The following is an 18,684-nucleotide window of genomic DNA, read 5'->3' as shown; positions in this document are numbered from 1 at the left end:
GATTAGAAGGATGTAAGTCTGACTTTTGTTTGTTGACATGCAGGTTGAGTGGATATATTCAAATAATGTTTGCAGCTCCTGGAGATCCTCTTCTGCATTTTAAGGCTGGATGGGAAGAGGATGGCTGCCCTGCCAGTGCTCTTTTGTATTATGGGAGTGTGATATCTTAAGTATCCTGAGAGGATTGTGTGGGTCAACAGTGGATATACAGTGTTGTCTAAGGCCTGGTCTATACTACCCGCCTGAATCGGCGGGTAGAAATCGACCTCTCGGGGATCGATTTATCGCGTCCCGTCGGGACGCGACAATCGATCCCCGAATCGGCGCTCTAACTCCACCAGCGGAGGTGGTAGTAAGCGCCGCCGACAAAAAGCGGCAGAAGTCGATTTTGCCGCCGTCCTCACAACGGGGTAAGTCGGCTGTAATACGTCGAATTCAGCTACGCTATTCACGTAGCTGAATTTGCGTATCTTAAATCGACTCCCCGCTGTAGTGTAGATGTACCCTAACAGAGTTCCTGTGTTGCTGAGTGAAGGTGGGAGTCTTAACTGCTATGTGGTCTTGACTGGAGAATAGGTGCTTGACCACTGATCTTTCATTGATCAGCACATTTTAAAGGTGTGAATTAGTGCAGTTTTGTTCAGTGTGGTCTTGTGTGTGGTGGCTGTAGGTGGAGTGTTCTGCATTTGTAGTAGATATTTTCTTTTCTTACTTGTTAGTTTCTGTTTCCAGTACTTTGTAGGGGGGTTTTGTGAGTCCTGATGCTGTGCAGGGAGGGTGGTATGTAGTGGCGCCATCCTATAATGGGGATAGCTGTTAAAAGAAGCACCTAGAACATTGGGTGTGACAACACTCTTTCATCCTTCCTCTGGGCATTGCATGTTGATTGTGATGTGGGAAAGGGCAGAACTTGTGTAGGTCTGTTGTGAAACAATGTAAGAGGAAAGTGACAGGCCAGAAGCATCTTATCTATTAGGAAGCCTGCACTGTAACTAGTGCTCACTTCTGGCTAAAAGTCAGAGTACAAAGTTTTGGCTCAAGAACAAATTACTTATTTTGCATTATATCTGAGAGCCTTATCTTTTATAAGGAGTTCATTATTCATATAGGTTCTACAGCTTTGTCCTACATAGTTTCATATGCAAATAATAAACTGCAGCCAAGGATTTCTTAGCACTGCTCCTACCTCTTCCTTTCTGGCTCACCTAAGAGAGCTGCTATCCATAAAGGTCTAACTTTTCATTGCAGTTGTGAGTACATTCGAACATAGCACGTCCAACCACTAGAGAGTAGGGACTCTAACTGGCTTAGTCTGTTGCAGTGTTTGATCACCAGTTGGCAGATATGTCAATTTGGTTTTGGACTGCGATTATGTTGTGGCTTGATAGTGCCCGTTGGGTCTCGGCATAAGAGTGTGTGTGTGTGTGTTTGTGTGTTTTTAAAAAGTTGGGGTTTTAAGATATTGAGCTTTAATACGCTTAGGATCAGATTCTGAGACACTTACTCCTTGGGCAGTCCCGATGAAATCATTCCAGCGGGAGCACTCAACGAGTAAGAGTATCAGAATCTGTCCCCATCATATTAGCAACATTTGTTTTAGCTTATTCAAATACATCAAAAAAAAATGTATCTTATCAGTAAGGTCAAATGTTTTGGAATGGCACATTTCTTATCTATAAGGATGACTGTCTAATTAAACCTCAAATCTTCAGCGAGAACTTCAGATAGCGTTTATTTTTTGCTTTTGTTGTTTCTACACTGAGCAATGTCATCTCTCTGAGTAGTAATTTATTCTTATCTGAAATGAATGAGCTAGTGAAAATTCACTGTAGGTGTTATCACACCACAGAAATATTAACCAGTGGTTAAAAATACAAAGTGCCAGGTAAGCCATAGAAGCATTAAGGGCCTTTTCTGTGGAAGTCAGTCAGGGTTCTTTGTGTGAAGCAACTAGAAAATAGAGGCCTTGAAGTGGATAAACATAATGGCCTAAACATTCAAAGGTGACTATTGTTATAGGTGCTTCGATTTTGGGGCACTCTGTTTGGATCACTGTAAGGGGCCTGATGTTTCAGAGGATGGGTGCGTCTGAAAATCAGGCTTTAAGGTTTTTCAAAATCTCTTAATCTCTTTTAGACCAATAGTGCAAACACAGAAAATCTAGATGGACAGACATAGGCAGGCGGTAAAGGGTTCTTGCATCTCAAAATGTTAACTTAAAAGAATAGCAATAGAATAAGGTTACATTTCCTTTGACTGTTTCAAGTGATTAGGTATCTAGAGAGAGATTCTGGCAATTTAAATAAAATATTTCTTGATGAATGTATATGGTAGAACTTATTTAAAGTTTGTGCTGTTTTTTTGTCTTCCAGTTCTATCTCCTCTACATTCTTATTGGTTGTTAGTAGTATAATGCACCCTACAATTAATTTGTCTTCCTTTTTTATAAAAATATATTGAAAAAATACATGCTATGTTACCCTTTTTTGTTGTCTTAATTATTGACATGAAACTGGATGCTTGAAGTTAAACAAAAAGTTGGAGGCTTTCTTAGTACCTGTAAAAGATTAGCTTTTGTTCCTGAAGTATGACGTAAGAAGGATAAGCCAGTGTTAGAAAGGAGAAATGGAGCCAATAAGGAGGGTTACTGATTATAATAGCCAGTTTCTGTTTAATATCACTGAGCAGGATGAGGTTTTGCAGCATTTCTCATGGAAATAGCATCCACAGTACTAAAATGATTACCTCATTCTCAGTACCAGTGCCAAGCACTTAGCCCCACAGTGAACACACGGGGTTGATTTTCAACATGAAACAAGCCAGAAGTGTGGAATGACATTTTCAGGTGACAGTTATGGTTCTATTGCCTGTAATTAGCACCTCTTAACATGCAAACCTGCCTGTGCCTTTTCCAGGCTGTTGAAGCTCAAATACGAAGTTTTGGACAGACCCCTTCCCAACTACTCATAGAGCCACATCCTCCAAGAAGTTCTGCCATGCAGGTGGTATGTATCATATTAACTCTTTGTGACCCATTCACTTGTATTCATTTCTGCACTGTTGCTTTAAATGTTCAGATTTTTTTCTTTTTGGGTGTGTGTGGGTGGGGGAAGGGGGGAATTTAAGATTCTGTGCATTGAATTATAAGCACAACTGTCAGTCATTGCTATTGTACACAATACTTGACTATTAATTCACTGATTGCTAAGAAGGTTATGCCAATTGACAGTACAGAAACTTATCAGTGTTACCTAAAAACACTTTTGTCAGTGTAATTTGCTAAGGTCTTAGAACTCGTAGATCCAAATGTTTCAGCATTTCAAGCCTAATCCTGTGAGATTATACTGAGGTGCCGAGCATCCACAACTCCCTTTGAATATCAGTGGAGATGAGGGGTCTCAGAACCTCTCAGATTGCATTCAGCACCTTATAGGATCTGGCTCTTAGTGTCTGCGGCCCCTATGCTTCTCTTCTTTTCTCTGAATGGAAGGGAGCTTGTACCAGCGGAGTCAGGTTAAATGTTATGGGGATGACAAGAGCCCCCAGAAGTTGAACCCTGTGTAGAAGATTTAGGGGTGGGGAGCGGGAAGGACTGGAAGCCATTATGCTCTATCATGTAGACCAACTCCTGAGGTGGATGCCAGGTGCTGGTACTTGAGGAAGGGGGTACCTGGAAATATACATCTCCTTGGGTATCTGTGCTGGTGGGAGCCAGTTAGACTGGAAACAAGGGAATATACCCAGCCTTAGAAAGATTCCCTAAGAGCTCTGGATTTAGGAGGTGGAGTCCCTAATCCTTTCCCCAGGCATAATCTTTCCCCTTAAAAACTAGTAATTCTTGAGCTGAAACTTGCATAGTGAAGAATTTGTTTTAATGTGTTTTGCAGTAACACTAGGATGATAACATCCAGGCACTGAGTATTAACATGCTTTCTATTTTACCTCTACTTATTTGTAAATATAATTTTATTAATACAATTATTTTTTATTACTTTCCATTTTATGCCATATGCAGCCCCAGGGTCTAAAATAACTTCATCTGTATCATCATAGAATTCAGAACTAAGTGTGTTAAATTATATTGTGACAGAATGAACCAAAAATTCTATTAATTCATGAGTCTCAATATGTTACATTCCCTTAATAGTCAAAGATGGTCGATGGTTTTTAAAAATAAGTGTAAACAAGGAAATTCTATCTTTTAGGGTCTGTGAAACTTATGTTATTAGGGTTAAAAATGTTCCTGAACAGAAAGAGTTTTTGAATGAAATACACAAAACCCCCTAAAATTTATATATCATTACTTACACACCATGTACAAAAGGAGCCTAACAGACCTTAAACTTCTTATTCATGAACTACCAGCCTGTGTCTATTGACTTCCTTGTCACTGACTCACAGGTTTAGCTGAATAAATTTGATGTGGTACCAAGCAGTTTGTGTAATAAGGACTGTACAGTTTCATCAGAGTATAGTATGTGATGTCCCTAGTAAATATTGGGCATTTAATGAAAGGAGTTACATTTCATGAAGTTAATTATATCTAACTTCTGAAGCTTTACATATAGAAACTAAGTTGTGGTTCACATTCTTACTTTACCATCTCCTTTGGTTATTAACATATAATTTTACAAACTGTTATTCTAATAATTTAAAAAACAGTGTAAGGCTTCCATGAGGGGAAAAAATTGGGATTACAGTGTATTATATGGGGAGGAGGGGCTTTTTTCTATCACACATAAGAATGCTTTATCATTGTAATCACTGTACTATTCACTAAAGTTTCAGTGTTTTTTTTTCTGTGTGTGAATACAGCAGAAATTAAAGCCACCATGTGCTGTTAAGTGCACAAGCCATAATATACACCAGGTGTAGTAATTAGCAGTCACACGAAGGCTGCCTATATGTCTGGTTTTGCTGCTGTTGCTGTATCCCCCTGTGTTTTCACACCATCAGATAGCTGGATTTAATTGAGGCCACATCAGATGAGGCATTACTGACACCTTTAATTGAATGAGCATCCAGGGAGGATTAACTCATAATATTGATTGGCTTTTAGCCACTTGTTCAGAAGGGTGTCTGGGTAGCTTATTAGTTGCTTTTATTTACACCTTTATGCAAAGACTAAATAGGAATTCAGAGTGCAATATGTTTTTCAAAGTACTCTTAATAACTTTTTTAAAAGGCGTGATAATAAAAATGCAAATATATTTAATTTCTTGTATTAGTTCTGTATAAATATATATTAAATGTATGCACTTACATACACATTTATATATGCATATATGTACTGGAACATTGCAGGTAGAAAACAGCCAAGTGTACTGATCAGTATATTTTTATAAATATATTAATTTAGTTATTGGGAAGAAATACTAAAGGAATATGGATAAGATTGGACAGTACAATAATAACTCTGTCATCATAGCTTTTACTTACTTTGGTGCACCATATATTAGTGAAAACAAACTTGTTAAGTTCTGTTACTTTCTCAGCTCGATAACTGTTTAACATGCAAATCACATGGATTTACCAAATTTATGAAAATCAATATTTGATTTTAACATTTTCAGTGATCTTGGAGGTCTTAGTTATAAACTTTCTAATTAATTACATTGAAAACAAAACTATTATATTTGGACTAGGGAGAATCTAGATTTATTTCCTCTCTTTGGCTTTTGTAGGAAGCAAAGGTATTTGCAACATAATGGGGTGATGTCTGTGTAATTCTGTCCACTTTATAAATGTTTCCTTTATAATTGTTTAATTATGTTTTGCTTAAAAACACAGTTATATTGTCTGTGTATTGCTTAAGTCTTATTTCTGTACAACATAAATACACACATTGCATGCATTTACTGTATGCACATATATTTTATTTATGTTTGCTTTTTTTTTTTTTTTTTTCATTTGGCTTGTCAAAATCTTAGTCTGCCAACTAAATGGAGCCTCTGATGGTCTCTGGGAGCAGGAATTGCTCACTTTCTTGGTTATGGCCTTCTCTGAAATTGCTTTCCTTGATGTGCTACCTTTGTTGATATGGAAGATAATGCATTTGCCAGAGACAGGCAATTGGAAACTTTTTAATGGAACCTGCAGCAAACATTAACTTTAGATCTTTTCCTTTTCTGCAGTGCTGCTACCTTAATAGCATACATGAAGGATGTCCACTCAAAATAGTTGTTTCCACTAGCCTGTTTACCGCTACTTCATTTACTTTTACTTGCAGCTGCTATTGGTTCTTGCTTATTTTAATTCAGTCTTACTTCTCTTGTTCTGTCCTGTCTTTCTTTCCCCCTCCCTATCTTTTCTTTTCCCATGTGTTTGGGTTCTTGTTTGCCCACTCAACAGTATCTCCTCCTGCAGAGTCCATTGATGTTCACAGACCAAGCTCAACAGGATGTTATCATGGTCCTAAAGTTCCCATCCAACTCCCCTGTCGCTCATGTAGCAGCCAACACCCAGTCTGGTCTGGCAACTCCTGCTGTGATCACAGTCACTGCTAATAGGCTATTTGCTGTGAACAAGTGGCATAACCTTCCTGGTAAGTAAAGAAATTTTAGCATTAGAAACTTCCACCACCACCAAGTGGTATTTTTCAGTTGGCTTTGTTTCAAAATCGGCAGTAGAAATATTTTAAATTTCTGTTTGCAAATGCGAATCCAGTCCATTGGTACATTGTACTCGTTGCAGTTAGACAAAGATGACCTTTCTAAAGTACAGCTGAACACTACAATTCAAGTTCTGCTAAGCAGCAAGTTATTCAGGAGAAAGAGTTATTTACCAAAGCCATTGGGCAATATCCAAGAAAACATAAGCAACAGGTCATCACTTTATTATCATCATAAACATTTGCAAGCATCCAGTAGGCTAAATATATTCCTAACAGTTACTCAGCACAAAGGACCTGTAAAGCACAAGGCAGTGCTGTCCAGTACCTAAGGAACATGGCTTCCAGTTCTCATTTGTTCCTGATGAGATTTTTGTCCATCTTGGACGTCATTTTCAGCCCATATTATGGACAGATTATGGAAGTAGGAACCTCTCTAATGTCTGGGAGGTATTGCTGCCACAGAAGCATTCACAACTTCCTGAGCTAGTTATGAAGACCACAACCAGAAATCAAAACTGAAAATATTTAGAATGCCCACATCCCCTGCAACTTGGACACCCAAAAAATCCAAAACTCTAGACACTTGAAAGTCTTTGTCAATTAAAAAAAGAAACAACATATCCATAAACATAACCACTCATCTTAATGATCCTTTTTGTAGTTTGTTGGACATTAACATATAGCTAGTTTTGTTTTGAATTCCTTTATTTTCTAATCCTTGAGGGGGACCCATCCTCTAGTCCATAATTACAGCAGCCTCAAGCCAGAGCCACAAAAAGCAATTCATTTCTCCTGGCACTGCAGTAAATTATTAGCTGGTCGGAGGGTTTCTATGAAGAAAAATACAGCTTCTTCCCAAATAGTTTAAATAGAGGATAATCTTTTAATGTTTGGACCAGGCTAATGTCTACATCACTGATTTTCTGCAAGGAAATTTGGACCCACATCCCTTTGATTACATTTTGAAAAAAGCCAGATGACCCCAATGCTCTTTTCCAGCTGTTGTAAATCACTGACCAACAATGTCCAAGTGGAAAACTCTTGACCTTATTCCAGCACCATTTCACACACCTAAGAAGCTCTAAAAAAACCTAAAACAAAATATGTTGTCTATATAGCTGACAAAGACGTGACTGAAAACTGTGGATAATACTCACAGCATTTGGATGGAAAGAATATGACAACCGCCTCCCATACTACTATATGACCTTAAACATACTTTCAATAGTCAATGGATTAAAAATCTCTACAAGAATGCATAAAATTCAACAGTCATGTACAGGAAAAAATATCTGGTGGATGTTCTAAAATTATAGGCGTTGCTTTGGCTTCTCCATAGGCATACTAGTTGGTGATCTATTTACCAGCAACAAATGCCTACAGACAGCTACCTCCATATTCTGTTCTCTAGAAACGGCAGCACAGTAAGACAGGTTTCTGAGCCACCGTCATTGTATACACCGTCGGGCACTTCAAAAGTGTTCTCTCTGTGCAGAGAGCCAGAGAAAAATCTACACTTCAAAAACTCATTTGAGAGCTAGTACACTGACCACTACTGCCAGGTTATTGTGAAATGTCACATTTGAGGGAGCCGGATATGTCTTCCTGGAATGGGAAGGAGCTGAAGTTAGCCTTGGCTGTCGTAACCTTCAAATCCAGTAGTAAAATTGGGCTTTGCATAGGTGTAGGAGGCCAGTACTACAACTATTCCATATCTCCCACTGTGATCATAGCACTGTCCACAGGGAATACTTGCACTATGAGTCGTCATGACAAACCATGTTTAGTTGGCAAGTAATCGCTTGTCACTGACTACTATTTAAGATCCCACACCTGCCTCACTCAACCAATCTGGTGGCTTTATCAACCAGTTTATGACATCAGTGTCCAACAAAGCACATCTATACAGGGCTGGAACTGGCACTGTTTCATAAAATATTAATGTTTCATTGCAGCACTGCTGTTGAGTTTCATTTAAACTATGAAATCAATCTGATGATATTAAGTTTTATAATAAAACTATGCTTTGCAAGGTAATTGGAGAAATGAGAGATGTTACACCTATGATTTATCTATTATATTAGCTTCCTCTTCCAAGAGGGTTTTGGGGTTTTTAACTGAGCTGTGGAAAACTAATGTTGAAGTAAAATCCAGAAGGTAAATATTCCAGAGACATGCCAGGTGCTTGGACATTTAGACAAAATGTTGGTCTGCAGAATTATTTATTTAGTTTTATTAAAACTTGCAAATAAATGTTTTTCAATGATAGATGAAACATTAAATATTATGTCACTTGAAGATTTCTGTCTCCATCACAAACTGAAATTTTCTGAAAGGTCCGTTATGCTTTGCTGTTCAAAGCAACCCTTTGAAAAGGGGGGAAAATAGTATTTGCTACAGTCAGCAGATGGTTGTCACATTTTGTTTTCAGTGCTCTTTACCACTTAATTTTGTTTTGTTGTGACATGAGAGGTTGCCAGTAAAGCATCTGCTATCGCTTATGGCTCGGGATCTGAGCCATTGATGAAGGCACATATTCAGGATAGCACTAATCTAAAATAAATGTTTAATAAGCAGCCCATGAAAGCGCCTGGAATTTTTTTATTCAATCAAGAAAGAAACTTGAATGGTTAAACAGTTGCATATAGGATTTGATTTATCATTTTTATGTGGCTCAACATATGAAAATAATGCTGACTTTTAAAATCTTCTTTCCTGAATTTCAGCTCATCAAGGTGCTGTACAGGACCAGCCATACCAGCTGCCAGTGGAAATCGATCCTCTCATAGGTCTGTCACTTTCTTCTCTCTTTGCGATTCATTAAGCTCTGTATGGTGGCCCTGAAGTGTAGATTACGGTTGTTTTTCACTTGCTGGTTGCTGGGAATGGAATTTTCCTGATAAACCATTTGCATGCAAATTGGAATGCAATGAGCTGTGGCTATGCTGGTATTTCATCAACTCCCCCTCGTTGGTTTGCCTAATTTGAACAGGCCTAGGACGCGTGTCAGTGAAAATTAATATGGATGCTGTAATAATGTGTGATTGAGAATGTGCATGAAGTACTGTCAGGATAATATTGGATCTTTTCATCACTCAGACTTGTTGATGAGCAGGAGCGAGGCACGTTATGATGAATTGGTGCACTGGTAATCTGATGGAGCTCCTTTGCCGAGGAAATTTTCATAATACCAGTGGGGTTCTTAACAGCACTGTGTTGTAAAAAATAAAACTGTGGTGCCAGGGTTTCATCGTTAAAGGAGATCAATCCTTTCTTCATAGACCTGCTGTTCACGCTGAGGGGATTAATGCGTAATTGCAAAGCGGTTCCAAAGTTGAAATCTATTGCTCCGCCAGTTTTAGTGTTAAGATATTAGTATTCATTTTTCTAGGGCACTACAGTCTTTTGGATCACCATCAGTGATTAAGTGTGTGTGTCTGTGTTTTTAAGGGGAGAGAAAAGAGTCTCACTTTCATTTAAATGAATCTTTATAATAAATGATTAGTTTATTATAGTCGTGCTTTTCATATTAGCATAGTTGGTTCAGTTGTTCATACTATAAACCCTTATTTTTGGGTGGGAGGATTACAATTTGGCTCTAATTCAGCACGATTTGTAACTTGGCACATGATCACATGATAATTCTGCCTTGGAGGCACTTTAAAAACAAAACAAATTTGAAAAGAAATATTCCCTCATTTTTAATTTGAGAGGTTAATAAATAAATAACTTTTTTTCTTTTTTTTTTTTTAAGCCTCATAATTTCTCTGTTTTTTAAACTGACAATTTCAGGCTGATAGTTTATTGAATGAAAACGTGAACTGACCAATTATAATTCCATTTAAAAACCAAGACTGTTTACTTATTTTTAAATTATTTTTTTGCCTGACTCTCCGCTATCACGTGCATGGTAGCGTGGTATGATTTGTCTATCAAATAGTTAACTACTTTTAAAAATTAATATGCACAGGAAATGATTCACAGGAAGTGCACATTGACCATTCCCTAATTTTTATTTATGAATTTATAATTTTTTATTTATGAATTTATAAATGCCATTGTTTCTCAAAGTAATATAGGTCTTTCCATAGAGCATTTCTAGAGGTTGTTACTTAGTGGACCCAGCTGAGATCAAGGCCCCATTGTGTTAGGTACTGTACAACCAAACAATAAGCAACAGTCCCTGCTCTCAATTGCTTACAATAAGAGCATACAAGACCTCAAAGGTTAGGAAGTGTTATCATTTTACAAATGGGGAGCCAAGGCACAAAGAGATTAAAGGCCTGATCCAAATCCTTGTGAAGTCAATGGGAGCCTTTAAATGACTTTCTGTAGTCTGTGGCAGAAATGAACCCAGATCTCCTGAATCTGTTTAGTGCCTAAACTACAAGACCATGCTTTATCTCTTCTCAAACGGATCTTCTACAAATCCTCAGATGTGTAGTGTCCTATACTCAAATGTGTAATCTCTTATACCTCACTTTTGGCAGGACTTATAGTAGTGGTTTATAATTTATAACTTTAATCACTTGGGCTGAAATTTTCTGTCCCAGGTGTCTGTCTAAAGTTGAGTTATTTTAGATGACTTCAGCCTAAACAGTTCAGCAGTTTCCAATGAGGAGGCTAGTGAAAAATATATTGTTTTGCCCAGGTTAAAAAATTCTGATGAGCTTTTCACTGAAAAGCTCTATTACCCCAATGCTTTGGAGCAAGAGCTTGAAATTTGGCAAGGGGATGGCCTTTTGCCATCCATGTGCCATTTGCTGTCCACATGAATATCTGCCCAAATTTGGCCAAGTGAAATGCCTTTGAAAAATCACAGATTGTACATGCTCCTTAGAGACTTCTTAGATTTTAGCAGCTAAATCCCCCCGTCCCAAAATCTGTCTGCAGTGAGCATGCTCCAGCACTAGGATTTTCCCTGCATTCGTAGCTTTGGGCTGCTGCAGGCCAAGCAGAAGTTAGATCCAGGCACCTGAACTGAGAACAGGGAGCCTGTCTTTCTTGTGCTTTCAGTAGCTCCCCTGCTGGGTCCAGGCAACATGAAGGAGGAAGCTTAGCCAATTCAAATGCAGAGGGAGCAAGAGCCAGACTTGCAGGCGGATGCAGGAGAGGGAGTAGATTGGGATGTGGCATCGGGGGGAGCACTGAGTTTGGACAAAGATCCCATGGAGAGAAACTGGGACTGGGGTCCTGTGTGGATGGGAACGTAGATGAGAGAAAGGGCAGTTGGAGGTCAGGGTGGGGAAGAGACACAGGCAGGATGAGAAGCTGGGACAGGGAGAACTGGGACAGCCTGGGCAAGATGGCTGGGGTTAAGGAGTGTGGGTTTAGGGGAGATTGGGACAGAGAGTCCAGAGAAGTGAGATTTGGACATGCTGGGCAAGGAGACTGAAACTGGGATGAGAGCCTGGGGAGTAGAGACTGGGGTTAGTAGGAGAGGAGAATGAGCCTGGGATAAGGAGCCAGGAGTCAGGAAGAGGCAGGACTGTGTGCTCTGGAATGGAACTCAAGTTCCTGAGTCTCACCATTCCTCTGCTGTCAGCAGGTATCTATGAAACCCACTGGCAAAATGTGTCTCCTCCCCTTCTAGTGCTGGTCCACATAAAGGATCATAACCTATAGTTGCTTTCAGTTACTCAGTTAGCTTAAGTGGCAGAAATCTATGTGGTGGATCTAATGGTTCCAACCCTGCTGATGACCCATGTGGGTGTCAATATGATACCACAAGATGGAATTTCTGTTTATTCAGTTTGCTTTTTTAAAAACCTAGGAAAATACACACAAACTACATCACAATAACACTATTAAGGTTGGAAAGTCAAACACTCAAAGATTAGAAAATGCCAGAATTCAGGTAGCCTGGGCAGCCCTTGTGTATGAGCATTATGATATATGCCTTGAAGGATGTTCTGACGACTAATTAGTTAATATTTGTATAGTGCTCAAAATGTAAAGTTCTATACAAATGCTAGTGATTACTGCCAATGTTTATTTATTTATTTTCATTTTAATTGTTGTGTGGAGGTGCAATCGGTGCTTGGGTAGATACAATCAATCTATTTATATGATTTTTGAAATCATAGTGTTGGCTTCTACATGGGAGCCACTGTGTAACATTGTGCCACATGTACTGTATTACTATGGCACTACTTTTTTTCTCTGTTAGGCAGACATTTTTGATTAGCCATTATATTTTTCTGTATTCGTACTTCTGTAACTATTTGCTTTTATATTTTCCAGTTGCATTTTACTTAAAGAAGGGTTTACTTGTATCTTTGATACGTATTACAAGAAATTGCTATTATTGTAATACCTCAAAGTATATTGGGCATTGTACAGTGCATCTAGAAAGACATGTTTCCTGCAACAAAGGTCATGGTGGATAATCAGCGAGGCATGCGCTTCCAATGTGACATTGTGGCCAAAAGAGCTAATGGGATCCTGGGATGCATAAATTTGGGAATCTTGAGTAGGAAAAGAGAGGCTATTTTACCTCTATATTTGGCACTGGTGAGACTGCTGCTGGAATGCTGTGTACAGTTCTGGTGCCCACAATTCAAGAAGGATGTTGATAAATTGGAGATGGTTCAGAGAAGAGCCACAAAAGTGATTAAAGGATTAGAAAACATGCCTTATAGTGATAGTCTTAAAGATCTCAGTCTGTTTAGCTTAACAAGGAGAATGTTATGGGGTGACTTAATTACTGTCTATAACTATCTACGTAGGCAACAAATATTTAATAATGGGCTCTTCAGTCTAGCAAAGAAAGATATGATCCAATGACTGTAAACTGAAGCTAAACAAATGCAGATTGGAAATAAGGTATGCATTTATAACAGTGAGAGTAGTTAACCATTGGAACAATTTGTCAGAGGTCATGGTGGATTCTCCATCACTGACCATTTTTAAATCAAGATTGAGTGGTTTTTCTAAAGAAGTGCTCTAGGAATTATTTTGGGGGGCAGTTCTGTGGCCAATATTATACAGGAAGTTGGACTAGATGATTACCTTGGTGCCTTCTGACCTTGTACAATTAGATATCAAACAAGATGCAAGGAGTATGGGTAACAAAAGGAGATGGAGTGAGGTCGGGGAGGGGCAGGAGTAAAATTAGTTTAGATACATACATATCAATTTGCAAAGGTGTTAGAATTCAACAAACATAGATGCTAACAATGATGCTCCATGTCTCTTCTTGCACATTCTTCTCTTTAGCCAGCAATACAAGTATGCACAGGAGACAAATCACTGACCTGTTAGACCAAAGCATTCAGGTCCATTCCCAGTGTTTTGTCATCACCTCTGACAATCGTTATATCCTGGTTTGTGGCTTTTGGGACAAGAGTTTCCGGGTCTATTCTACTGATACAGGTTAGTGGAATCTTAACTAATGGAAAAACCTAGAAAGTATGCATGTGTTTGAGGTGGGGAGCATGGTACTGTTATCCATTCACTACTACCCTGAAACATATTTGGGGGGATGAGAATATATTTCTTCTTCAAAGAATGGCAGGAATTGTTATTAAATTCCTCCCACTCCATTCTGCATAGAATGCTATCAGGAGCAGAAGTAGCTGACTATTGCTTTGTGCATATTCATTTGTTTCTGAACACCTACGGGAAACACTGAGCTTAATTCTACAGGTTCACAAGAAAACCAAACTACTGAGTTTGTTTAAAGCTTTGCATATTAGGGGAATTAATTGTTTCTTGAGTGCTTACCTGAATGAAATTCTGCTCTGCTTTATATATAATTGAGAAAAATATTTTAAGAAACACAGCAGAGCCCATTTGAAATAATACCGAAGTGTATAAGTGCAGTCACACAGTGAAGCTGTTGGAGAAAAGCAAACCTCTCAAATTCTGAGGGTCTCAAAAGGTGCAATACAAAGATAGAAATGGAGCCATTAAAAAGAATGAAGAATGAATTCTCTCACACAATGTAAATTGGCCAATATGCAGGACCTCAGTTCTGTGGAAATGTGTGATCCCTGCAGACTGACAGTTACATCCATGTCTTGCTATGTTGAGGACAATCATGGAGGGTAAGAATCATGGAGGTACAGAAAAAATATGCATGTTTTTCTTCCCATTCATTGCCTTAGAATAGGAATAGCAATCTCACTGAAGGGCACTTCCTTTGGATTAATGACCAGTTGGGGTTAATATGTCTGGGACATCAACCCTTCCAGCAGGTTATTATCCTATATGTTCTTCATCGTTACTGAAATAGATTTGTTAATAATGTGTTTCACATTTACCAAACCAAAATATTTTATAAAACAACAGAACAGTTGGACTGGACCCCCAGCATACTTTGGAGGTGGGGCATTCGTCATTTGTGCAATTTAATACACGACTGCTACTGTAAATGAGTAGTTTACTGTATGTTGGCTGACGTCAATCCTTTACAGAGAACCTTCAGTTTAACAGTTCAGTCCTTCTCTTTAGTGAAAGTCAGAAATGTGGTTTTAAAGAGATCTTCAGAGAAAATAACTAGGTATGGTAAATATTCCACACAATTTCTTGCCTTACATTCAAAATATATTGACTAATGTGTTCTTAATTTTTTAATTGTTGAAAAGTGAGCACATGTTTACTTTTAAGGCTAACTGACTTCAGTGTCATGATGAGAAACTAATATTATTTTGGTAACTCATCTCCAAATGGCTTGTTAAATAAGTCGTTGCAACTGTATTTAAGTCATAATCAGAGATTACTAGTTAACTTAATTCTGACATAATTGATTCTGATATGATTAAAAGCAAATTACTTATGCTTGCCAAGAAAGTTGTAAAACACCAGAAAGTTTTATCTATATTTCTTCAATTTGTTAATATCCAGCACACAAACAAAATCTGGCTGTAGTGTAATTTAAATAAATTAAGTTACAAGGTTTTTTTAATATTAAAACAAAAGTATAGCAGTCAAATACCTTTTCCGAGCTTGGCGGAGCAGCAAGGGAAAAAGATGTGATCAGTAATGTATAATGGCAAGCTATCACAAGTGTTGAATTCAATTATATTTTAGCACTTAAACAAAAAAAGAACCTTTTTCTTATTAGATTTCAGGGGGTTTTGTAACAGGAAATACTTTTAACGTAAATCATGCTTTCTGGTTACAGCTAGTATAGCGGAGGTACAATAAAACTTTCCTCCAGTGGTGGGAATTATTTTCAGACAGTCTTTTAGATGCAGTAGTGCAGAGGCTTGAGTCTGAATTTTTTTATTTGTAGCACAGCTGTCAAATAAAACATTAACTAGAAAATTTGTTCTGTCAAAAAAGGGATATCCTAGTGCATATGGTAATATTTGATATTGCTGTGTGGAGAGGAGGATTGGTATTAAAGGAAATAAAAAAAAAAGTTGAACTCTTATGAGATTCAGTAAGTAATTTAACCAAGATAAAAAGAAGCAACGAATTTCTGTTTTGATGGTTGGGTTGTATTGAGTGAAGCTTAACCCCCTGAAAAATAACATAGTAAAACTAGTAGGGCAGCACAAACGTATAAGCAGATGTCAAACAAGTCTTGAAGAATGTTTGTTTTCTATAACAGAAACTAAAAATATAGAATATCTTGGGGAAAAAAATCTCTTAAACTCATAGCTCTTTAAGAGTAAACTTACTGTTTCAAAAATATAAATCACCCCAAGTAGTTACTAAGGGGATACAACTGGAAAAGAGATGGTATAATTTAATCACAACAAAATTTAAAACAAATAATTGATAAATAAATAGAAGGTTCAGGAAAAACTGTCTATTTTATGAGATTAAATATATTGCCTGAGATAAAGTTGTATGCTCTGAAAGTTTTTCACTGTTGCCTTCCAAGCTCTGCAGATCAATAGCTTTGCTGACTAAAATGGTTGACCATCCAGCAATTTGGCTGAGACAAATACATGACCTGGGAACCTAAGTGAAAAACCCTCAGCACAGGGGTAACTTCTGATGTCGCAGCACATTTAGAGCCAAAAGACAGTTTTAAATGGTATAATAAAACATAATATGGACTGGAGTCACCAAGTTATAGGAAAATTTTTGCTGCTCGGGTAAAACGTATAACCTCCTGTGAGCCTGCAACAGGATTATGTCCCACTATCACGTTCAGTCACTTTTCAACCTCATGAAGAAATAATTTTTCATTATAAACATCAATTCCCCATTCATATATCCATTGTATAACTTTACCTCCTTGATGGAATCATACAGGTTAGAGAGAGAAAGATGTATTAGATCAGAGTTTTTCCTTCTTAAAACAAGATTGTTTCCTATAGAAAGGACACTTTCCTAGTGCTTTGTCCATTCTACAGTAGTTTTAAAAGTCTTAAGTTGACAAGGTTTCCTCCCACCACAGTCCATGGGAGATTTTTTCCAGCCAAATACATCTTGCTGGCAATTTTTCAATAGCTTAAATTTTCCTTTTCTTAATTTCATCCCATTACACTACCCCATATACCACACTCTCTCTATATATATCCTGAGGTGTGTTTTTATATATATATCCCTCCCTTCCAGGTTTTGCACCCTTCTGATTCTTATGTTAGGTTTTCTCCACTGTAGTTATTGCTTCATACCTTTAATCTTTTATTATAAATCTGTCCTTCCAGCCCTTTATCTGAACTCTCTCTCCCTAGTGTGTCATTATTTTTGTTTTAATTTTTTTGTGCAAAACTGAATGCAATAATCCAGGTGCAGTCACAGCAGAAACAGTATAGGTAAGAACTATGACCTGTTATCTTCCACCTTTAATCTTTTATTTATGCAGCCCCAAACTGTACTGCTCTCTCTCTCTTTCTTTCTTCCTTCTCTTCCCCTCTCCCCTCCCCCACACTTTATCATGGTACAAAGTCATGTCTCCCCCCACTATCATCCCTCGGTCAATTCAGTGTTGCAGCTTCCCACATTTCTCCTTATATTGATATAATATGTTTCAGGATAGTTTTGTTTTTTAACTCCTCCCAATTTATCATCATTTGTAAGTTTCATTAATATCCAGTTTCTGCTTGCTTATTAGTCTTTCTACTTTATCATTGATGAGGGTGTTAAATATATCCCATCTCTCTATGGTCTGCTATTAACAGGTTCCAGTAGCCTCAGCAAGATGGATTCTGGTGCCTATGCCCTCACTTTAAAGAGCTTTTTCTCTTACCCAATCTCCTTCCCTCTATGTGGGGGTCTTCAGAGGGCAGTTGTAGTTGGCCTTATAAGTGTTCGCTCACACATGCAAACCCAACCCGCGTGAAGGTACACATACACACACTTATGAAATGTGGCCCTGCTAAGTTAAGGTTAAAAAGTAATAAGCATATTCATATTTTTAAAGATCCATGAATTGCACATTTTTCACTGTCTAAGTAAAGTTGAGTTTATCTAGGTTTTCCTTTCATGTTCGTTTTTATGTAACTATTGATGGCTTGAATACTTACACAACAGACAGAAACTTTGCTTGTCAGGTATGTCTTTTGAGCTTTTATGGGCATTGCAAGTGTTCTCAAAGGTAAGAAAGCTGGTAGAAATGGTTGGCTAGTATATTAAATGTGATGGAGAAACTAAAGCAGAAGTTTAATTTTATAGAGATTTTCTGAATTGTATGCATTTTTTGTAATTAAATAAATGCTCAAAGAGCTGGTTGTTTCATTTTCCATGTCACATTCACCTATGTCTTAACTGTTCTGGAGCCTCTATGCACTGTCATCAGATTTACATTTTTAACTGCTACTTTCACCAGTAAACTGCATTAAAATAAATTCCGTCATTGCAAATTTATGGCATTATGTTTCTTTATTCTATATATTTAAACTCATGACTTCAACATGAGTTTAAATATATAGAATAATGAAACATACTGGCTTGGCAGGATTTAGAGTAAGATACAAATCTGTAATCGATTCTTATTCACTCTATGCTCCTATACAGACTGTTGCGTTCTTAAATAGTTTCCATCCCATCTGGATATAAAAAATTGACACATGAATTTGTCTTTCACAACCAACAGCAACTGAAGTTTTTATCTAGACTTTCTTTTATAAACATTGCTCATGAAAGTACCACTAAAACATTTTGTAATA

The 18,684-nt window shown here is 37.7% G+C and overlaps 1 protein-coding gene across 1 annotated transcript in view; it reads left to right on the top strand.

Annotated features, from left to right (window-relative positions):
• Positions 1-18,684, top strand: part of LRBA (LPS responsive beige-like anchor protein) — a 567,906-nt gene that overhangs the window by 518,007 nt on the left and 31,215 nt on the right. Inside the window, exons 48-51 of the mRNA XM_034771513.1 lie at positions 2,916-3,005; positions 6,352-6,544; positions 9,340-9,402; positions 13,832-13,987. Of these exons, the coding sequence (XP_034627404.1) occupies positions 2,916-3,005; positions 6,352-6,544; positions 9,340-9,402; positions 13,832-13,987 (502 nt within the window). The remainder of the gene's footprint in view (positions 1-2,915; positions 3,006-6,351; positions 6,545-9,339; positions 9,403-13,831; positions 13,988-18,684) is intronic.

Source organism: Trachemys scripta, chromosome 5 (assembly GCF_013100865.1).
Source record: "Trachemys scripta elegans isolate TJP31775 chromosome 5, CAS_Tse_1.0, whole genome shotgun sequence".
Lineage (NCBI taxonomy): Eukaryota > Metazoa > Chordata > Testudines > Emydidae > Trachemys > Trachemys scripta.
Note: the sequence above shows the minus strand (reverse complement) of the source record. Positions and strands in the feature narration are given on the sequence as shown.